General features: G+C 35.8%; 1 protein-coding gene across 1 annotated transcript in view; it reads right to left on the reverse strand.

Annotated features, from left to right (window-relative positions):
- LOC101891098 (uncharacterized) overlaps nt 1-25,596 on the reverse strand; it is a 185,693-nt gene that overhangs the window by 61,281 nt on the left and 98,816 nt on the right. Inside the window, exon 9 of the mRNA XM_020039913.2 lies at nt 18,030-18,862. Within this exon, the coding sequence (XP_019895472.1) occupies nt 18,030-18,862 (833 nt within the window). The remainder of the gene's footprint in view (nt 1-18,029; nt 18,863-25,596) is intronic.

A 25,596-nucleotide genomic window follows, 5' to 3' on the forward strand; every position in this document is an offset into this window, starting at 1 on the left:
AATGAAAAAATACCCTCTCTCCGCTCTTGCCTTCTATTCTTGCCGAAAATATTCCGTAATTTAATGGCTATACAAGTTTCTTTTCTGTATGAACTTTCCATATCATCTTCAACATTTATTTATACTATAAACACACTAATGTCAATATTTAAAATTGACATAACATTATTTACGTATAATGGATTCGTATTTTGCCATCGGCATGACATATTTCCGACTCAGTATTCACACTATTAAAAACGATTAAATAAAATACACAAGAAAATCTGTTTGGAAGGTCCTTAAAGTGTGTGACACAAATTCATGGTACTTTATTTACACTCACAAGTACATTACCCGTAAAAAAGCGACATAAAACATATCGAAATAGTCATCGAAACGATTGCTATCATGCATCGTAACGTTTAACTTTCTTTCGATAAGTATTCGTTTCATTTAATTAAATAATCTTGACAATAACGGGCAATTCATGTTCGGTAGCCAGAGTGGCATAGAGTGGAGACATTTATTGATACTGTCGCACAATGGGATGGTTTAATCTACGTTCCGTTATTTTCTATCGAACTTTTGAAAAAGTACCAAAGTACGGATACATTTTAAGAAGTAGCTGTTCACATCGTGTTGCCATTTCATATAAAGAACAAGTAAAAAAGCTGTAAGTTCGACCGGGCCGATCTTTGAATACCCTCCACCATTTGTTACAAATTTGGCAAATTTTCAAAAAAATAAAATCCGTTAAAAATTATGTTAAAATCTTAAAAATACCGTATGTAGCCGTATATTAGGGTCTATAGGACGACGTGGACCTGCATAGGCAACTTTTGTCATAAGCTGTTTCAATTCTCAAATGCGAAACTTGATAAAAATCTGTATATAATGTAGCTAAAATCATCAAAATACCAATATCGAGAGGTACCTTTATATGGAGGCTGTACGAAGACGTGGACCTGCACAGACAATTTTCTGTCATAGGCTGTGGTATTCATTGCGAACTTCAAATACCAAATTTGAAATAGTTCCGGTAAATAATGTCGCTAACATCATCAAACTACCGAATATCGGAAGGTACCGTTATATAGGGGCTATACGAAGACGTTGACCTGCACAGACAATTTTCAGTCATAGGCTGTAGTATCCTTTTCGAACTTCAAGTACCAAATTTGAAACAATTCCGGTGAATAATGTCGCTAAAATCATGAAAATACCGAATATCGGGAGGTACCGTTATATGGGGCTATACGAAGACGTGGACCAAAAGTCCTTTCTTGTAGTAAAAACATTGCCCCATTGTGCGCTATATTGCACGAAGTGTCGACACACATACAAAAAAGGACCACTTATCACCGACACATAAATACCAACAATGCAAATAAAGTGAAATACACAAATATAAATTGCATAAATTTTACACATTTAAGAGTAATACAACTGCAATGGTTGTCAGATGCTAGCTAGCGAGCCTAGGAAGCAGCCACCGATGCAGCCAACAACAATATCGCACATATCCATTCATTCTGCTGATAGCCACACGACTGCCGAGAGGTAAATGAACAACTGAATATCCTCCAATATTAATTTGGTTTTATTTGTCGAGAGTTTAACAAAAGTTTTGCAAATTAAATGGAATGAAAATAACCGAAAATTATGTTCGCCAAAAGTAAAGCGAGAATTGAGAATGAGAGAATTGTGAAATATTTCATGGATTATTGTACCCTACACTACTCCTACACTATATTTAACGGCGGCATTTTAATCTTTTATAACAAATAAGATTGGTATAGAATGAATTATATTAAAAAAACCAGTAAAGAAAGTCCTAAAGTCGGGCGGGGCCGATTTTATGATACCCTACACCACTTTGCTAATTTAGTTGAGCTCCACTTAATAATTAAAAATTTTTATGGGAGAATTCAATCATACACGCTATGATTATAATTATAATTTAAAATTCAAAGGACTAAATTGCCAAAGCATTTGTATCTTTTAAATTCGGACTTGTATTGCCCATTTGGTGCACAATTAATTTGAAATCAGATAAAGATATATATGGGAACTATATACAAATCTAAACCGATCTCGATAAAATTTGGCAAAGATATTTTTGAGCTGTATTTGATATATTTCCCTGAATATAGTTGTTACGGAGTGCATATTACGGTTGTGGGTAACAAATAAAACAAATCGGATGAACAATATATATGGGAGCTATAGCTATATCTGAACCGATCTTCACCAAATTTGGCATACTACCTTCTAGATTCAATTCGGTCGTAAGTGCCAAATTCCATCCCATTTGGAAAAAAATTAGACGTTTGGTGAACAATAAAAGGTAAATCGGACGAAGTTATATATGGGAGCTTTATCCAAATCTGACCCGATCTCAATAAAATTTAGCAAATGTATTTCTGAGTTGTATTTGCTATATTTCCCAAATATTGTTGTTACAGAGTGCATATTACGGCAGCGGAAGACAAAAATAACAAATCGGATGAACAATATATATGGGAGTAATAGTTATATCTGATCTGATAGTTATATCCGATTTCTATCAAATTTGGCATACTTATTTTCAGGCCTAATTTGGGTGTATATGAAAAATTCCATACAATTCGGGCTGATATTACACGTTTGGTGCACAATAAAATGCAAATCGGATGAAGATATATATGGGAGCTATATCTAAATTTTGACCGATTATCACCAATTTCAATAGGGTTCGTCCTTGGGCCAAACAAATGATCTGTGCAAAATTTCATCTGGATCTGGCAATAAATGCGATCTGTACTTTGTTTACAAAAATACATGGACAGACGGACGGACGGACATGCATAAATCGACTCAGAATGTGATTCTATGCAGATCATCAAAAGTTTCCTTTTGCCTGTTACAAACAAATGCACAAAGACATAATACCCTGACCACCTTGTGGTGTAGGGTATAAAAACAGTAATGATAATGCGATATCCTACACCACTATGCATATTTAGTGGAGTTCCGTAACAAAAAAAAATTATTTGAACTAGATTATACCATCTATCAACATTTGGCTTTAGAGCAGTTATAATATATGGGAGGCATATCCCATTCTGAATCGATTTTCACTAAATTTGACGCAGACATTTTAACCTTTTATAAAAAATAACATTGCTATAGAGTGGATGATATCATTTCGAGAAGGATAATATTAAAAAAAATATACATCGGAGCCGAGCTCCACAAAATGAAAACGTACGTCACAAAAAGAAATTCACTCCATTACGGCTGATATTAGCTATTATTTGCACAATATACCTGAAATCGGATTAAGGATATGTATGGGAGCTATATCCAAATCTTAGCTGATCTCGATAAAATTTGGCAAATGTATCATTGTTGCCGAATGCATATTACGAATGTAAGGGACTGAAACACCAAATCGGATGAAACATATATATGGGAGCTTTAGCTATATCTGAACAGATTTTCACCAAATGTGAGGTACTTGCATCTAGACTGAATTCGGTCGGATGTACCAAAATTCAGGACTTTGGAATTGATGTTGGCCATTCAGTGAACAATTAACCCGAAATCGGTTGAAGATATGTAGGAGCTATATCGAAATCTGAACCGATTTCGATCAAATTTGACAGAGGTATTTTCGAGCAGTATTTTAAGTCTATCATCATATCATTCTTGTGTAGTGCATATTACGCATGTGAGGGACTTAAAATCCCAAATCGGATGAAACTAAAATATGGAGGATATAGTTATATCTGAACCGATGTTCTCCTAATTTGATGTACTTGCTTCTATCCTGAAATCGGTGGTACGCACCAAAATTCACTTGGACTTATTTTCGCCATTTGGCGTACAATTAACCCGAAATCTCTTAAAGATATATGGGAGCTATATCTAAATCTCATCCGATTCCCACAAATTTCAATAGGGACCAAACAAATATTGTTTGGAAAATTTCATCACAATCGGATAATAAATGCGAACTGGCTAAAGAGGGTTTATGTAGTTTGATACGGCCAAAACGTGCCTCATCGAAGTAACGGTTTCAGATACTAAGTTTTTACGTACCAAATCCGCTTCAGGACATTTGGAGTCGATCTAGCGATGTCCGTCCGTCTGGCTAGTGCGAACGATAACTCTGAAAATTTTCAACAAAAATATTTTACTGCACAGAATAATCGGATTTGGCTCCAACTTTACAACATTCAAACTTAGCACATCTCTATATTTTTATCAACATGAGATCTGTTATAAAGATGGTATCTCTCCCACAAAGGGTCAAGTTTTGAATAACCAAAATGATTATAAAATCCGACATAAGCAGCTAGTTCTCTTTGTATTTCACATATCCCATTATTTATACCAACACAAGATTTGCTGTGAAGATGGGTTGTATCGGTCCACTCCTTCTAGTACCTTCCCACAATGGGTCAAGATTTTGAATAACCATGAAGCTCAGAAAGCGTGAAAGTAACATCCAATTCCGTTCAGACTTGGTACATCTCAATTTTTTTCAACACAAGATCTGTTTTAAAGATTGTAGAGATCGGACGAATTCTTCTGGTACCTACCCCACATAGGGTTCAAGATTTTGAAAAAAATACAACGATCAAAGGAATCGAAATAAGCATCCAACCCTCTTCAAATTTCACAAATACAAATATATTTGATAACACAAGATCTGTTGTGAAGTTGATATATACCTAAGATCCCCTCTTCTCACCCATCAAAGGTCCCAATTTTCAATATTTATATCTATCATAACCTGCAAAATATCAGTGATTCTTTACGACGTGCAATGTCTAAATATTTTTGTCAACCATAAACCTGATATGAATATTATATTTATCGGAATTTATGATTTCACATAAAATTGGATATGAATGTTCGATTTTCTTGGAATTCAAGAGTGATAGTGTGATTTCTTTATATTTAGCTGGAAAACCACAAGTGGCTATCGTTAGAGCACTCCAGCATTTAAATGTGAATAAATCTTTTGTGTCTCGTACCATCGCTCGTTACCGTGATACTGGTAGCGTAGGCCGACTTCAAGAAAGTGGACGGCAGAAAACAGCAACATCAGCAAAAATGGTTCGAAAAGTAAAGAAGCGACTTGATCGAACCCCGTGTCGCCGTGGCCGAAAAATGGCTCGTGAGCTGGATATATCGCAATATTCCATTCGGCAAATATTAAAAACTGAGCTCGGGGTAAAGCCAGTGAAATTCCAAAAAGTGCAAGAACTTACACCGCAACAGAAATAAAATAGACTCAAAAGAGCTAAAGAGTGGCTTCGCTTGGCCGAAAGTGGTGATTTGCGGAATTTGGTCTTCTACAATGAGAATACATTCGTTGTCCAGCAGTTCGTAAACAAATAAAATGATAGTGTTTACTTGCCAAAGAAGTCAACTCAAAATGTGCACCTTCGGTTGGCCACAAGAAATCAAGAGCCGGCTATGGTGATGGTGTGGACCGCTATAACAGCCGATGGTCGCTCTCCGCCCTTATAAATCGACCGTGGCATTAAAAAAAATGCCGAATATTATCGCGAAAATATTCTGGAGGGTGTATTAAAACCTTGGACTCGCAAACATTTGGTCCGCAGACCTTGGACGCTCCAACAGGAACAGGTTCGCCGGAAATGGACCAAAATACCGCTGATCAACATTCGGGCAGCGTGTGTCGGTTTCATTGGCCGTTTGCCAAAGGTAGTCAATTCGAACAAATCTATATTTATTCTAAAATTTGATACTATTTCCGACATTTTCTGCTTCCATCCAATAAAATATAAAAAAATATAAAAATTATGGCGTTTGACTTTGTTGCTGTTTTATTATCTCATCCTGTATAGTCCAAACCTGGCATGTCGTAATATTAATATCGCATTATTTAAGTCCGTTACGAAATATACGGTGTTGTCCCATTCCATAGTGTAGAAGTCAAAATATACTTAAAACGAACGAACATTGGCTGAGGGTATTTATTTGTCGGCAAAACCGACTGAGACTTTTTAACTTGTTTTTTATTTGATTTCAAATCGAAACCAATCTTAAGGTTGATATTTTAACCATCAATATACTTTACATACATGCTCACAATAAGCACTTATTTGTTACGGATAGCTCTTTAAAGTTTCCATAGTGGTATTGGGAATCATATAATCGGCCCCGTTTGACTTTCGTCCTTTCCTTGCTAATTAAAGGTAGATTGCGATCAACCTTGTCGCACAATATAATTTACAATTTTTCCTAGTAACGTACAAATGTAGTGGTGTAGGCTGTCAAAAAATCACCATTGGCCATTTTTTTTTATATTTTTCATACCCTACACCACAAGGTGGTCAGGGTATTATGTCTTTGTGCATTTGTTTGTAACAGGTAGAAGGAAACGAGATAGACCCATAGTTCCTTTTGATGATCTGCATAGAATCACATTCTGAGTCGATTTATGCTTGTCCGTCCGTCCGTCCGTCTGTCCATGTATTGTACAAATATTGCCCGATCCAGATGAAATTTTGCAAAGATCTTTTGTTTGGCCCAAGGACGAACCCTATTGAAATTGGGGATAATCGGTCAAAATTTAGATATAGCTCCCATATATATCTTCGTCCGATTTGCCCTTTATTGTGCACCAAACGTGTAATATCAGCCCGAATTGTATGGAATTTTGCATATACACTCAAATTAGGCCGGAAAATATATGTGCCAAATTTGATCGAAATCGGTTCAGATATAGCTATAGCTCCCATATATATTTTTCATCCGATTTGTTATATTTGTTACCCACAACCGAAATATGCACTCCGTAACAACGATATTCAGGGAAATATATCAAATACAGCTCAGAAATATCTTTGCCAAAATTTATCGAGATCGGTTCAGATTTGAATATAGCTCCCATATATATCTTTATCCGATCTCCCATAAAAACTTGTAATTGTTATGTGGAGCTCTACTTAATTAGCAAAGTGGTGTAGGGTATCATAAAGTCGGCCCCGCCCGACTTGAAGACTTTCTTTACTGGGTTTTTCTAATTTTTTATTATTTATTTTTTTTTTTGCGAAATACCACCAAACCAATACACACAGCTTGGCAAAAATTGTATGCACGGAAATTTCTTACAAATAAAAACCCATTTAATCACAATAAATGCCACATGAATTAAAAAAAATTTTCAGTATTTTCTCTTCTTTTTTTTTTTGTTTTGCATGGCATAATATTTCTGCGGTGCTGATTTAACAGGGGAAGCATCCAAATAATTACCACAAGAGGATGAAACTTATTTGCTGTTTCCTCGTGTGTCCGCGAATGTACAGCGCGAAAAACACTCGAATTGCGATATATTTTATTGGGAATATTATATAAGTGGAATTGGTAGTAATAACAAAATGATATAAGTTGGTAATTAATGACGATTGATTGGATTTTAATTTGATATATAACAGTGGACAATGTGTGAGTGTGGAAAAAATGGAGTTATGAAAAAAACAATTGCTGTGCATAAAATAATAAATAATATGGAATTTAGAATTTGGCCAGGGTCAACAATGGAATGGAAAAATGTTATTCTAATGCAATTTTATTTATTGTTTAATATTCGTATTAAATTTCTGTGCATAAAACTTGCACTAAAACAAAATTGGGTCAGCCAGTTTGGATTTAAACAAAACAGTCAAATATCATGGTAATTTGTTACTTAGGACATGAGCAAGCCAATGACGATAACAAATGCGATTAAAATATATATACCAAAAATAAAAAATCAATGTTCAAATTTCTATCCATACAATTTTTAATGCTAAAAAAAAAAACAATTACCAATACAATTACTTTGAGTGACAATTGATTTATAAGAAAACAACAAACAAAATAATATACAACATACAAATATCTAATTGCTTCGGGTGGAAAGAACATTACGTTATGAAGGTCGTCAAGTTGTCGCCAGCCATCCACATTATTCTAGAAGTCTAGAAATGAGAAGGGTTGTTCCGCCACTGAATTTAAGTCTGTCCTTGTATTTTTGTGAACAAAATGCAGGTTGCATTTATTATCCGATTGAGAGGAAATTTTGCAAACAATATTTGTTCGGCTCAAGGACGAACCCTGTGAAATTGGTGAAATCGGATCAAATTTAGATATAGCTCCCATATATATCTTCAATATCGAATTCGGGTTAATTGTGCACCAAATGGCCAATATCAGTCCAATGACTGAAATTCACATCCGACCAATTTCAGTTTAGGAGCAATTACATCAAATGTGGAAAAAATCCGTCCGATTTGAGATTTTAAGTCCTTTAAATGCATAATAGTCACTCCACAAAAATTATATTGAGTACCGGGCATCAGATACTGCTCGAAAATACGTACGCCAAATTTTATCGAGATCGATTCAGATTAGGATAAAGCTCCCACATATATCTTTATCCTATCCAGGTTTATTGTGCACCAAATGGCTAATATCAGCCCAAATTTACTGAATCTTGGCAATTACGATTGAATTCATGCCAGTACTTCAAACTTGGTGTAAATCGCTTCAGATATAGCTATAACTCCCATATAAATGTTTTATCCGATTTGGGGTTTAAGGTCCCTCAGAAGCGTAATATGCACTCTACAAGAATGGTATTTGGTACTATATGACTTATGGACATCGAAAATACCTCAGTCAAATTTTATCGAGATCGGTTCGGATTTGGATATAGCTCTCATATATATCTTTATCGGATATCAGGTTTATTGTGCATCAAATGACTATTATCAGTCCAAATGGACTGAAGTTTTGCACTTCCGACCAAATACATCCTAGAAACCAGTATTTGAAATTTGGTGTAAATCGGTTTAGATATAGCTGTAGATCCCATATATATGTTTTATCCGATTTGATGTTAAAGTCCTTCACATGCGTTATATGATCTCCACAACAACAATAATATTCAGTACGAGATTTCAGATACAGCTCAGAAATTAGTTCCCGAGATCGCTTCAGATTCCGATCAAGCTCCCATACATGTCTCTTTCCGATTTCAGTTTTTTTTTTTTTTTTTGTGCACCAAATGGCTAATGTCAACCCAAATGGACTGCGTTTTGGCACTTCCGACTGAATTCAGCCGTAAAGCAAGCGATCCAAATTTTGGTGAAAATTTTGATACCAGGCATCACATACTGCTCGAAAATACCTATGCCAAATTCTATCGAGATCGGTTCAGATTTTTATATACCTTCGAACACCTTCGATATACATCTTCCGATTTTACGGTTATTGCCCATATTTGTAATATAAGCACAAATTAAATAGATTTTTTCATATTCAACCGAATTTTCCATTGTGTGAAATTCGGTCCGGTACATCAATAAATGTTTTTTATGTAATCCTGATCGAATTCATATTATGCACTATACAGCAATGTTATTTGATTCATAGTTGGAATGATATACTTCACTTAAATTCCAAATATAAACTTTTTTTTTTTTTTTTAAGTGTTTGTTTTCTCTTTCGAGACGAGCTTAATGATCTGAAATTTGCAGTGAAAAGAGAAAACAAACACTTAAATCATAAAACATATGATCTTCGCCTTAACAAGGCAAAACTCATAAACTTTTTTGTTGCAGGAGCTCCACTTAATACGCATAGTGATGTAGGGTATAATATAGTCTGCTCGGCCCGACTTTTGACATTTCCTTACTGGTTTTAATGTAAAGAATCTTGAGATATTACTCCCCAGTCAACAATAACTCTGCGCGACAAATATGCTTTTGCCATAATTACTGAAAAAAGACTGTAGATAGTAGAGAAAGCTCAAAATAGGGCGGGACCGACTTTATGATACCTTACACCACTATACGTATTTAGCAGAGCTCCCGTAACAAATAAACGTTTATATTAGAAGTTATGTGAAGAAGATCATACAAACTATGATAGGTTTTAAATGCATATGTTTGTTCAAGACCAGTTACAATTTGAAGCCGCTGTATTCAAATCTGGTCCGACTTCTATAACATTTAACAGATGTATTAATATGCAGTATGTGATAGCTGACACTAAATATCGTTGTTGTGGAGTGCATTTTACCTATATCTGAACCGATTTTCATCCAATTTGACATACTTTACTTCAGACTAAATTCTATCGAATGTGCCAAAATCCATTCAATTCAGCTCGATTTTAACCATTTGGTGCACAATAACCTTGAAACCGGATAAAGATATACATGAAGCCAATATCCAAATCTGAGACGATCTCGATCAAATTTGACAATGGTATTTCTGAGCGGTATTTGATATCTGTTTCCGAAAATAGTTGTTATGGAGTGCATATTACGGCTGTGGTAGACAAAAATAACAAATCAGGGGAACAATATATATGGGAACTGTAGCTTCTAGGATCAATTTGGTCGGTATTACACATTTACAAAAAAAAAAAAAAAAAAAAAAAAAAAAAAAAAAAAACAAATCAGACATCATTGGACCAAAGAAAAAAAATGTTTTGTGCAAAATTTCATCTTGATTGTGCAATAAGTTCGAAATGCATTTTGTTTACAAAAATAAAGGGATAGACGGATGGACACACATAAGTCGACTCAGAATGTGATGCAGATTATCAAAAGGAACTATGGGTCTATCTCGCTTCCTTCTCATATTTCCAAACAAATGCACAAAGACGTGACCTGACCACAGGTTGTAGTAACCATTAAGATCTTCTTATACGAAATTTGAAACATTTCCAGATGAATAATGTAGCTACAATCATCAAAAACCGACGTGGACCTGCAAACGTCAATTTTTAGTGACAGACTGTAATACCAATTGGGAACTTCAAATACCAAATTTGAAACAATTCCGGTGGATAAGGGAGGTATCGCTTTGGGGACCTATACTAAGACGTAGAACTGCATTGATAATTTTCGGTAACATGCTGTAGTACCAATTAGGAAATTCAACTAAGAAATTTAAAACAGTTGCCGTGAATAATGTAGCTAAAATCATCAAAATAACGAATATGGAGATGTACCCTTATATGAGGGCTATATGAAGACCTGGTCCTGCGTAGACAATTTTTGGTCATAGACTGTAGTTCCCACTACGAACTCTAAATACGAAATTTGAAACAATTCCTGTGAACAATGTCGCTAAAATAAGCAAAATACCAAATATAGGGAGGTACCATTATACGGGACCTGTAGAAAGACGTGGACCTGCAATAGTCAATTTTTAGTGATAGATTGTACTACCAATTGGGAACTTCAACTACGAAATTTAAAACCGTTGTTGTGAATAATGTAGCAAAAATCATCAAAATACCGAATAAGGGGAGGTACAGTCATATGGGGCTATACGATATCGTGGACCTTTATAGCCCATTTTCGATACCAAAAGTCTTGCAGACTAAACACACGTTTGAGTAAAATTTTATCAACCTAATTCAATTCGTTCGGAGGCTAGAGTTATTTCCCCAGACGGACAGTCTTATAAACGGACGGACATTGATAAATCGACATATTATTTTATGCTGATCAAGAATATATATACATATATAATGAAGTATATTGGTCCACTCTTTTTGGTATGTCCCTCACAATAGGATAGCAAACAGATTATCCAATATGGTTTTAACTTGACACCTGGCAATATTTATATCGAAATTTGGTCAGAGGCGATTATGGAAAAGACTGGTCTACTGCTTCATTCAAGGAATAAGGAAATTGATTCATCATGGCATAAAACCCATGGAGGAATACTTTTTTCGACAACAAACCTCTGACTTGTACCAAAAAAAACAAGATTTTTTTTTTTAATTGAATACTTTTTTAGCCTAGCAAAATCGGTCACCATATCAATTTATTACGGCATAAGAAGCCCAAATGGCCTCATATAAATTTTCCATTTACCTAGAACGTGTGAAAATTTTAAAATAAATAAAAAAGACTCTCGACAAGCATAACTATGCAGGCGTAAGTCATAAATCTGTTGAAAAAAGAAATTAAATTAAAAAATCTAAACCCACATTTTATTATAGCAATAATATTTGTGTTGCATACTTTTAGGATTTTCCCCTCGTTTGCTCAAATCGTAAATATTATTCGAATAAAAATATTGTTTTTTTTTTAGCATTGCCCCTTTTGTGTGGACATGATTTGATTGCTAAACCGATTTAACGATTGTCGACTGACCGTAATCTTTTTAAGTGGAATATTTGAATAAAATTGGTATTCATTTGTTTGCAATGTTTGTGTGTGTGAGTGTGGTGATAAAACTGAATTGCCTCCACACATATACGCAAATGATGAAATATTTTTTATTATTTTCACAGCTTCGATTTGTGTGGCAATAAATATATTTTAATTAAATTAAATGATGGCAGAGTGCAATGAAATGGCGAAATGCCATTGGCTCTGTAGTTTTTGGAAAATATATCCATCAATGGTTTAGACAAATATTTGCTTTTATTTCCAATTAAAAGGGGGAATTGTAGTAAAGAGGCTAGATAAATAAGTTGTAGTTCAAGTATTTTATTTGTTAAATAAATTGTAGAAAAATATTCAAAAATTCTATTACATGTTATTGTGGGTTTGCAGATATGCATACATACATAAGGCTAAGGTTTGTTCAATACATTTTCATCCTATATTGAAATTTCACACTTCATCATCGCCTACAGATTTTCGAATGAATAAAATTAAATCACACACTCAACATAAATTTATGTTCATATTTGGCCTTAAGTTATACATATGTACATTTATCATCCTTACACCTACGAAACTGATAGCTCACATTTATTTACCAAAACTAAAGCTCCAGGCTCTTGTATTAACATGACTTTCGACAATCAATAAATATTTTCGAATAATTAACAATAAAATCCGAAGCCTATGGGCTATGACGAATTTTCCTAATTACACATATTAAACCATAATTTATTATTGTTATTGTTGCTGATGCTGTCCGACCAACCAAACATCGCCTTAATTTGAGATGTTTCCAGAGAATTGTGAGAGTTAATTGAAATTTTTACATTTCCCCGGCATCCAGCTATCCATACATTCTCTCCAATCAGTTAGTTCACCAATAAAATGCCAAATTACAACACTCAAACCACAAATTTCAATCTTGTCCATTTGTAAGGAAATTGATGATGATGATGATTTTCATTTGGGAATTTATGCAGTACGATACGATATTCATTTTAGGTCTTAATTGGAATTGTTGACCTTTTATTATTTCCCCTTTTGCCCTTCCCCCCACAGTGTGTGGCCTTCAATTAATTTGTAGCAAAAAAATATAAAGTAAAAGTAATCCCGATACTACAAATTGATAAACTCAAAACGTACAATGAATGTATGCCCAAAATAAAAAATAAAATACATTTTACAACATAAATGCTTTCCAATTTAACCACAACTTTTGTTGTGCTGAATAAACAAATTCAGTAATTTGTAGAGCCAATGATGATGGTCTACAGTTTTTGGATGGACAATTTTAAATATGAAAGGGAGGGTTTTCAATAAAAAATAAATATTAAATATATAACGGACGAGTATGCCAACATGATTTAAATTCCAATTCCTCCAAGGCTTAAATGGGATATACAGGGTGAGATGAAAAAACTTTAACCAACTTCTGACTGCTCTCATTTCTAAGTCACTCGTCCGACAGCTATTACAATTGTTCCAGTGACAGCTCATTATATTGTTTAAAAGCGTACAAAAGCATTTTGCTGAGAGTTTTCCAGAAAAAAGTTATTCGTGATGGAATTCAAGCGTGATAGTGTGATTTCTTTATATTTGGCTGGAAATTCACAAATGGCTATTGTTAGAGCACTCCAGCATTTAAATGTGAATAAATCTTTTGTGTCCCGTACCATCGCTCGTTACCGTGATACTGGTAGCGAAGCCCGACGTTAAGGCAATGGACGGAAAAAACAGCAACATCAGCAGAAATGGTTCGAATAGTAAAGAAGCAACTTGATCGAAACCCGCGTCGCAGTGGCCGAAAAATATCTCGAGAGCTGAACATATCGCAATATTCCATTCAGCCATTGAAATTCCAAAAAATGCAAGAACTTACACCGCAACAGAAAGGAAATAGACTCAAAAGAGCTAAAGAGTTGCTTCGCTTGGCCGAAAGTGGTGATCTGCCGGTTTTCTCTGGTAAGAAAACATTCGTTGTCCAACAGTTTGTAAACAAATAAAATGATCGTGTTTACTTGCCAAAGAGGTCAGCTGAAAATATGCACCTTCGATTGGCCACCAGAACTCAAGCGCCGCCCATGGTTATGGTGTGGGCCGCCATTACAGCCGATGGTCGCTCTCCGGATATTATCGCGAAAACATTCTGGAGGATGTATTAAAGCCTTGGGCACGCAAACATTTTGGCCGCAGACCTTGGACATTCCAACAGCACTCAGCACGCGCCACCCAAGAATGGTTACAAAATGAGGTTTCTCACTTCATTTCCAGTGCAAATAGGCCACCAAAATCTCCGAATACCAATCCGTTGGACTATTGTGTCTGGAGTATTTTGGCACCAAAGCAAGGTTGGCACTAAAAAATACCAAAGTGTCGATCACCTCAAGCAAGCGCTTCACTGGGAATGGGCAAAAATACAGCAGAGCAACATTCGGGCAGCGTGTGCCGATTTCATTGGCAGTTTTAAAGCCATAATTCGTGCCAAAGGTGACCAAATCGAACAAATCTAAACTTATTCTAAAATTTGATACTATTTCCTGCATTTTTTGCTTTCATTTAATAATATTTAAAAAAAAAGGTGTAAAAATTATGGCGGTTGACTATGTTGCAGTTTTTTTTTATCTCACTCTGTATTTCATTGTTTTCCTTCTGTTAACTGATAGATAATATCTTAATTATATACATAGCTGTATAGCAAAATGTATACTCTTTGATACTGGAAAAATGTCTCTATACCTCGAAGGGAGTATCGAATTGGGTCCAAGCTTGGTGTATCATAAAACTTTAACCAAATTATGTTCTAAAATTTCCAAAAAATTAGAAAAAAATTTCAAAAATTTTTGATATCATATTGGCACATAAAAAGATAAGGTTTATTTCATCTTCTAGCAAAATTAGGAGTCAGTGTACGATTTCTAGCACATTCTTATATTGTTGCCTGCGTTAGAGCAAGTGGCAAGTCCGGTAGATATCCATTAAATTTTCGAAAACACATAAATCTCGCTTAAGGTCTAACAGGGTTAACTAAAAAAATTCCACTATACACCTAAAATTAAAGGATTCCAAGGAATTTTAATCGGAAAACTTCAAAACATTTGGATGTGAGGGGTAACTTCTCTATGTAAGATGTAAATTTTTAAAGGACCATCATAGGTGTCTTTTACTTTTAGTTCTACTTCGATAATCGACTGGATATTTCCTGCAGTTATTACAAAAATTGAATTTTGTAGCACAATATCTTCGGTGACAGGTCTCCAAATGTTGACCTTTTTTGTATGTATGTTATGGTAATTTTATTCCAAAAATTGTAGAAACATTTCGATGAATTAAAGGTAGACGTTAAGCCGATTTTAATAAACTACACTACATAGTGGTAAGGGTATTATGTCTTAATGCATTTGTTTGTAACATTAAGAACGAAGTTACTTTTGAGGATCTTCCTGGAATCAATTTCTGAGTCGATTTATGCATGTATTTATGCATGTACATTTTTGAGCAACAGCTGGTTGAGATGAGATTTTCCAAACAATATTTTTTTGGCCCAAGGACGAATCCTATTGAAATTGGTGAGAATCGTTTCAAATTTAGATATAGCTCCCATATATATCCTCAACCGATTTTGGGTTAATTGTGCACCCAATAGCCAATATAAGTCCAAATGTCCTAAATTTTAGCATATCCGTCCGAATTCAGTCTAGAAGCTAGTACATTAAATTCGGTCCAGACTTAGCTTTAGCTCCCATATAAATGTTTCATCTGATTTGGTGATTAATACCTCACTTTGGTAATATACATTCGACAACAATATTTGGTACCAAATATCTTGTAGAGCTCGGAAATACCTCTGCCAAATTTTATGAAGATCGGTTTGGATTTGGATATAGGTCCCATATATATCTTCAACGGATTTCGGGATAATTGTGCAACAAATGGCCAATCTCAGTCCAAAAGTCATTAATTTTGGTACATCCGACCGAATTCAGTCTAGGTGCAAGTTAATCGAATTAGGAGAAAATGGTTCCATGTATTTGTTTCATCCGATTTGATGTTTAAGTCCCTCATATTCGTAATATGTAACAATGATATTTGGTACCAGATATCTTATAAAGCTCGGAAATATATTTGCCAAATTTTATATATATATATATATATATATATATATATATATATATATATATATATATATATATATATATATATATATATATATATATATATATATATATATATATATATATATATATATATATATACATATATATATATATATATATATATATATATATAAAATTTGGCAAATATATATATATATATATATATATATATATATATATATATATATATATATATATATATATATATATATTTGTATGTGTATTTTTGTGAACAAAGTACAGTTCGCATTTATTACCCGATCCAGTTTTGCAGAAAATTTTGCACAAATCATTTGCTTGGCCCAAGGACGAACCCTATTGAAATTGGAGAGAATCGGAAAAAAATTAGATATAGCTCCCATATATATCTTCGACCGATTTGCCTTTTATTGTGCACCAAACGTGTAATATCTGCCCGAATAGTATGGAATTTTGCACATACAACCTAATGAAAATTAGTATGTCAAATGTGATCGAAATCGGTTCAGATATAGCTATAGCTCCATTATATATTTTACATCTGTAACAACAGTATTTGGGAAAATATATCAAATACAGCTCAGAAATACCTTTGCCAAATTTTATCAAGATCGGTTCAGGTTTCGATATAGCTCCCATATATATCAAATGGACAATACAAGTCCGAATTTAAAAGATACAAATGCTTCGGCATATTTAGTCTTTTGAACTTTAAATTATAATTATAATCATAGCGTGTATGATTTAATTCTCCCATAAATATTTTTAAGTGTTATGCGGAGCTCTACTAAATTAGCAGAGTGGTGTAGGGTACCATAAAGTCGGCCCCACCCGAATTTAAGACTTTCTTTACTGGTTTTTAATATAATCCTTCTCCAATTGATATCATGCACTCTATAGCAAACTATAACTACTCTAAACCCAAATGTTGAAAGGAGGTATGATCTACTTGAAATAAATTCTTCTGTTTCGGGAGCTCTACCAAATATGCACCACTATGTAGGGTATCATATAGTCGGCCCAGCCCGACTTTTGTCTTTTCCTTACTTGTTTTAATTAAATCTAATAGTGAAATACTTTTCTAATTATATGAATTGCATTGTTTCTTATTATAATCTCCTCCACTCTCTCTCGCTCTCTCTATCTCTTTCAAATATATTCTCCCATAGTTCCATCAATTATCTTAAACGTAAACTAAAACCCCCTGCTGCTAACATCTAATTATAGTTAATTATATTATGGCCTGTATATTTAATGTAATCCACTTGTTTCTCTAGAAATCCAAGTGATAAAGAATCGCTTAAGAAACATGGCAACTGGTGTTCCGCCGGATGAAAAGTTGTTATGGAAAACTAATTAATTAAGGCTGTAAGGATATTAAAAATTGTCATGGTACTAGTGAAATTATAGTTTTAATAAAATTTCATTGCGACATATCAGCAAACAATGTAATACAATAATTACTTTGCCGGATGCTTAATAAGGCCTCGAGCGTATCTGGGAACACATGTTCATACCTATGAGTGATAGTTATTTGATTACCTTACCATAGCGTTCGATAGCAAGAACATATGTTGTTGCGATAATCATCGTTATCACATCAATGGGATGAACACATTTTCAACTAATTACAAAAAGATCTGTGTGTGCGTGAGTGTGTGTGTGTGTGTGCTGAGTAGGTGTATTTGTTGATTTGCATGTAATGAACTTACCGTTGTAAACAGTCTTCACGTCCTGCCAATGCTAATTTAACAATATCCGCAAACACCGGAATTACAACCCAATCGTTCGGTTTCTTCGGTTGCGTTGTTGCCTTTGATGTTGCTGTAGCTGTTGCTGCCGACGACGATGAGGGCGAGGATGATGACAAACTATTCGAAACCTTCGGATGTGTAACTGACGCTGTCGCCAAGGATGCAGATGTGGGTAGATTGTTGGCCGAGACGCTACAGGGGAGGTGATGATTAAATGCAAGTGATGCCGTTGGCAATTGGGTGGCAGTTGAGTTTGTCGCTGTCGATGTCAAAGGTTTTTTTGTGCCACACAGCTCCACATCAACAGGCGAGGAGCCGAGCATCGTTGTCACATTACTGCTGATGGGAGTCTTTATTAGTGACGAGCCACACGACGAGGGTGGAGCTGTTGTCGATCCATCATGGGAGACCGCACTTAACACCGCCGATGATGTTTCCGCTTCGGCATCAACTTCCACATCCGCCGTTGTGGTGGTAGTCATTGTTGTGTCCGTTAATGCTGTTACAGTCGTTGCCGCCGATGATGAGGTGGAGAGGATGGCTGGATTTGCAATTGTTGTCCCCAGTACTGCTGCCGTTGCTGACAAAGCCGATGATGATGATAATACTGAAGAAGTTAAATGGGTTTCAGTCTTTTGTTGCTGATGCAGCTGCTGCTGTTGCTGAAGTTGATGCTGATAGTGATGATTCTCATTTAGGACTATGGCCTGCTTGTGCCACAAATTTCCATGGCCCTCGGCATGACGTTGCATGCAATCTAATTGCTGACATGTCACTTGTAACTTACTCCACTGTTCCGTGGAGTGATGAAATGAGTGATTATTTCCATTTAACAGAGTTGAGGGCGACGTCGAGGATGGATATGTAAAGAGAGAAAGGAGAACATTTGATTCAGATTATAAAGTCGATCCCTAAATATCGGTTAAAATAGTTATACCCTACACCACATAGTGGTAAAGGTATTATGTCTTTGTGCATTTGTTTGTAACATGGAGAAGGAAACGAGATAGACCCATAGTTACTTTTGAGAACCTTCATAGAATCACTTTCTGAGTCGATTTATGCATGTCAGTCCGTCTGTCCGTCCGTCCGTCCGTCCGTCTTTCCATGTATTCTTGTGAAGAAAATGCAGGTCGCATTTATTATCCGATTGAGATGAAATTTTCCAAACAATATTTTTTTGGCCCAAGGACGAACCCTATTGAACCCTGGACGAACCCTATTGAGAATCGGATCAAATTTAGATATTGCTCCCATATATATCTTCATCCGATTTCGGGTTAAATGTGCACCAAATATCCACTATCAGTCCAAATTTTGGCACACCCAACCGAGTTCGGCCTAGAAGCAAGTATATCAAATTTGGAAAAAACGGTTCAGATATAGCTATAGCTCCCATATATATCTTTCATCCGATTTGATCTTTAAGTCCCTCACATCCCTACTATGCACTCCACAACCGTGATATTTGGTACCAGGTATTAGATGGAGCACAGAAATAGCTGTTTTAAATTTTATCGAAATTGGTTCAGATTTGGATATAGCTCCCATATATATCTTCATCCGATTTCGGGTTAATTGACCACCAAATGGCCAATATCAGCCCAAATTACCTGAATTTTGACCCACCCAACCGAGTTCGGCCTAGAAGCAAGTATATCAAATTTGGAGAAAATCGGTTCAGATATAGCTATAGCTCCCATATATATCTTTCATCCGATTTGGTGTTTAAGCCTCTCACATTCGTAATATGCACTCCACAAGAATGATATTTGGTACCAGATATAAGATACAGCCCAGAAATAGCTGTTTGTAATTTTATCGAAATCGGTTCAGATTTGGATATAGCTCCCATATATATCTTCATCCGATTTCGGGTTAATTGTGCACCAAATGGCCGATATAAGTCCAAATGGACTGAATTTTAGTACATCGGACCAAATTCAGCCTAGAAGCAAGTATATAAAATTTTGTGAAAATCGGTTCAGATATAGATATAGCAACCATATATATGTTTCATCCGATTTAGAGTTTTAGTCCCATACATTCGTAATATTCACTCTACAACCGTGATATTTGGTACCAGGTATTAGATGGAGCACGGGAATGGCTGTTTTAAATTTTATCGAAATCGGTTTAGATTTGGATATAGCTCCCATATATATCTTCATCCGATTTCGGGTTAAATGTGCACTAAATGGTCAATATCAGTCCAAATCACCAGTCTAGAAGCTAATATGGAAATTTGGAAACCCGGTTCAGAGTTAGCTATAGTTCGTAAAATGCACGATAGAATTAGATAGATTTTGATTTTGTACCAAATATCTCATAGAGCTCTGAAATGCCCTGTATAAACCTTTTTACGAGAGCTCTACTAAATATGCATAGTGGTGTAGGGTATCATATAGTCGGCCCCTCCCGACTTTTGAGCTTTCCTTACTGGTTTTGGTAAGAAATCATGGAAATTCTTTACATTTTTGTAGCCTCTACTATAGAGGGTATATTAACTTTGTTAAGGGCATATTAACTTCTCGAAATACTTATGTCAGACACAAGGAAGTATATACATTCTTGATCAGCGTAAAATTCTATGTCGATTTAGCGATGTCCCTTTGTTTGTATGTCTACCGGTCCGTCTGTTGTAATCACAAACCAATTGAGATAAAAGGCTAACATTTGTCACACATGCGTATTTTGCCAGTAAGCAGGTTAAGTTCGTAAATGGGAGATGTCGGTCCATGTTATCGCATAGCCCCCATATAACGGTAGTAGATGATTATAGACTGGAATTGTTTCAAATTTCGTTTTGGAAGATCTTAATGTACGACAAAAAGTTACCTATGCAGGTACACGTCGTCGAATATACTCTATAAAGCGGTACCTCGCCATTTTCGGCATTTTTATGGTATTAAGGGACATTATAGACCGGAATTTTTTTCAAAATTCGTATTTGAGGTACGTAATGGGTACTGCAGCCTAAAGCCAAAATTGCGTATCCAGGTCACCGTCTTCATATAGCCCCCATATTACCATACTTCCCGACATTCATTATTTTGATGAATCGGAATCGTTGTTACAACCTTTGACAAAAAAATACTTATGAAGGACCACGTCTGCGTATAGCCCCCATATAAGTGGTTTCATTTTAATAATATCTTTCTACGGAATTTTATTGACACTTTACAAGTTTCTTTAAAATGGTGGAGGGTATTAAAAGTTCAGCCCGGCCAAATCTAGCTGTTTTTTACTTATTATTTTTATTTCAGTTTGAAAACATACTAACGAACCCATCAATCAAGTAAAAACGTTTAGTGCGTCCGGGCCGAATTTTTATACCCTACAGCACATAGTGGAATTATGTCTTTGTGCATTTGTTTGTAAAATGGAGATGGAGATTTTGGCCCAAGGACGAACTTTATTGAAATTGGTGAGAATCGTTTCAAATTTAGATATGGCTATCTTCAACCGACTTCGACCAATAGAACCAGATGACCAGTATCAGTCCAAATGACCTGCATTTTGACTGGTTTAGGATATCATAGGTTGGTTTAGGGTATCATATAGTCGGCCCCGGTCGACGTTTGTCCTTTCCTTACTTGTTTTTTAGTTCGGGAAGTCAGATAAAAATTAAAAATGAGTTTTTATCTCGAAACAGTTTTACTGTTAGTTAGTTACTGTTTACAATATACTCATAGTTCACTACACCAGTTCTTAAACGTATGAGTGATTTAATAAATTTGATATATTTCAAATCACTCATACGCAAAGTTTTCATACAAACGACTGGAATCCACGGAACTTTATAGGAAGCCAGTTCGTTTGATCGAACTAAATTGTCACAACTAGATGTGACACTCTTTGAGTAAATGAGCGATATGACGTTAACCCTGCGGACTTAGAGTACTTTGTAGTACTCTTAAAATGTTTGATATTGGTATATACAGGGTGAGATAAAACAACTGCAACAAAGTCAAACCCCACAATTTTTATTTATTTTTTTTTAAATTCTATTGAATGAAAGCAAAAAATCTCGGAAATAGCAACAAATTTTTGAATATGTTTAGTTTTGTTCGAATTGGTCACCTTTGACACGAATTATGGCCGTCAAACGGCCAATGAAACAGTCACACGCTGTTCGAACGTTGCTCTGAGGTATTTTGGCCCATTCCCGACGAAGCACTCGCTTTGTGCCATCCTTGCTTTCCAAAATACTTCAGACACAATAGTCCAACGGATTGATATCCGGAGATATTGGTGGCCATTGTGTGCTGAAAATGAAGCGAGGAACCTCATTTTGTAACCATTCTTGGGTGGCGCGTGCTGTGTGCGATGGTGCTGAGTCCTGAGTGGAATGTCCAAGGTCTGCGGACAAAATGTTTTCGTACCCAAGGTTTAAATACACCCTCCAGAATATTTTCGCGATTATATTCGCATTCATTCTGATGCAACAGTCGATTAATACGAGCGGAGACCGACCATCGGCTGTTATGGCGGCCCACACTATCACCATGGCCGGCGCTTGAGTTTTGGTAGCCAACCGAAGGTGCACATTTTCAGCTGGCCTCTTTTGCAAGTAAACACGATCATTTTGTTTCTTTACAAACTGCTGGACAACGAATGTTTTCTCATCGGAGAAAACCAAATTCGGCAGTCCACCACTTTCGGCCAGGCGAAGCAATTCTTTAGCTTTTTTGAGTCTATTTATACCCCACAACACTATGTGTTGGGGGTATTATAAGTTTCATTGGCCCAAAAATTCTGCAACAACTCGAAATATTGGTTTTCCACATAGGAAAGTATATATAGATCTTCCTATCTCGCCGAGCTGACTCGATCTATCTATGTATGTTGTAATCACGCTACAGGTCGCAGTTATGGCCGATCTTCACAAAATTTAGAATGAAGGTTGGACTAGGATCAGAATAGAATTGCATAATATTTAGGGGTTGAAATGGACCAAAAAATTTAAAATGTCCTGATTTTGTAGTTGCTCCACAGGTAGCAATTATATACCAATCGACGCGGAAGTTAGCATGGGGCTTGATCTTAGGGCTGGGCTGAGCCTTTCAATTTTGATGACCATGACCATAACATTTGTGTTAAATCAAAGTCAAATTTTCAAATTCTGACCGATAGTATATATCGGATATATATTGCGAAATATATACAATGTGTATATACAAAGGAAGGGGATGTTAGCTAGAATGCATATATGTCATGAATGGTTGAACCGATTTTGTATGGATAAACTATTTTTTCTGCAACAGATTTACAGCATGGGAAATAAATCCACAAACTTCATAAAAAATCGAGGAACTTAGTCTGAATTCCTGATATTTTTGAGAAAATCGTTTACCCCTATCTCTGTAACTCCCTCAGACAATCCCTTCAAAACTAAAACTTTTTTAAACAAATATGTACAACAGTAAACAGCGAAAAATCAATATGCTTTTCATGATTCTTGAATCTTCATTAAGACCTTCGTGTGTTTGCCTTTTTGAGTTTGTCATCATAACGCCATAAATCTTGTGATTGACATTTATGGAAAAAAAAAAAACATTGAATTTCACATCTTTTGCTTATGAATGCAAAAGCGTGCGGAGAACCCAACACACAAAAGCCAGTGCAATAAAGGAAAATAAAAAGGACATCAAGGATGACATTGATATTCAAAGCATTGTAGTTTCAAAAGGAGAGAGAGAGAGAGTAGTAACGGCACGGGTAGGGGAAAGAATCATGATTGTGTTGATTACGCAGCGATTTCATTATGCCATGGTTTGGTTCAATTTCATTTGTGGGTGGTAGAACCCCGCACTGGTGTTTCAAGGTAATAGACGGTCTTGAGTTTTTATAGGATTCCCACAATATGATGTCGACGCCGGCATTTCTCATTCGTTTGTTGTTTTTTTTTTTTTTTTTTCTATTATAAGATTTATGATGGTGTGTTGTGATTTTCTCTTTCCAGCATTATTGTTTTTTTCGTGTTCATAACTCACAAAAGCAAAACGTTGATTGAATGAATTGTTGGTCACACTCCTTTGTTTTCATGACAATCTTCACAATGCACATTGGTGCAAACAGAGAATAAAGAAATGAAAAAGAATAAATTTCGGCGGTAATAGAAAATCTGTTAAATTATTATACAGGACGACTTCTTTGTAGGCCCCCCAATATAACAGTACTGTACTACTGTGTAAGTAGTATTTTCAAGGTTTTTTTTTTGAAAATTTGCAAATTCTTTCCAAATGGTGGAGGGTATTAAAATTTCGTACAGGCCGAACTTACTGTTTTTTACCTGTTTTTCAATATAATCCTTCATTAATTTGTACAAAAGGTGAACATTTCTTCATCAAATGTTGGGGAAATCGAGTTAGAGCTGGATATAATAGAACCCTCTGAATTTAAATTATAACTTCTGTAAAGGTTTAACATTTCAACTGTCCTGAAAAGGATTTCGTCTAGAGTGACCTATTGTCTAAACCCATTATTTTTATATCCTCAGTCTTATGGCTTGAGAGGGTGTATATCATTTGATGCGGCCAAAACGTTTCTCAGTTTTAGACCCTAGGTCTCTTTCAAAAAAATCCGTTGAGGGCATTTGGAGTCGATCTAGCGATGTCCGTCCGTCTGTCTGTCTTTAGCTGGAAAACCACAAATGGCTATCGTAAGAGAACTCCAGAATTTAAATGTGAATAAATCTTTTGTGTCTCGTACCATCTCTCGTTACCGTGATGCTGGTAACGTAGCCCGACGTCAAGGAAGTGGTTCGAAAAGTAAAGAAGCGACTTGATCGAAACCCGCGTCGGAGTGGCCGAAAAATAGCATGTGAGCTGAACATTTCGCAATATTCCATTCGGCAAATATTAAAAAATGAGCTCGGGTAAAGCCATTGAAATTCCAAAAAGTGCATGAACTAACACCACAACAGAAAGAAAATAGACTCAAAAACGCTAAGAGTTGCTTCGCTTGGCCGAAGGTGGTGAATTACCGAATTTGACTTTCTCCGATGAGAAAACATTCGGTGTCCAGCAGTTTATAAACAAACAAAATGATCGTGTTTACTTGCCAAAGAGGTCAGCTAAAAAGGTGCACCTTCGTTTGGCTGCCCGAACTCAAGCGCCGGCCATGGTGATGGTGTGGGCCGCCATAACAGCCGATGGTCGCTCTCCGCTCGTATTAATCGACCGTGGCATCAGAATAGATGCCGAATATTATTGCGAAAATATTCTGGGGGTGTATTAAAGCCATGGGCACGCAAACATTTTGGCCGCAGACATTCCAACAGGACTCAGTACCATGGCACTCACCATGCGCCACCCAAGAACGGTTACAAAATGAGGTTCCTCGCTTCATTTACAGTGCACAATGGCCACCAATCTCCGGATACCAATCCGTTGGACTATTGTGTCTGGAGTATTTTGGAAAGCAAGGTTGGCACTAAAAAATACCAAAGTGTCGATCACCTCAAGCAAGCGCTTCGCCGGGAATGGGCCAAAATACCGCAGAGCAACATTCGGGCAGCGCG

Source organism: Musca domestica, unplaced genomic scaffold (assembly GCF_030504385.1).
Source record: "Musca domestica strain aabys unplaced genomic scaffold, Musca_domestica.polishedcontigs.V.1.1 11, whole genome shotgun sequence".
Taxonomy (NCBI): domain Eukaryota; kingdom Metazoa; phylum Arthropoda; class Insecta; order Diptera; family Muscidae; genus Musca; species Musca domestica.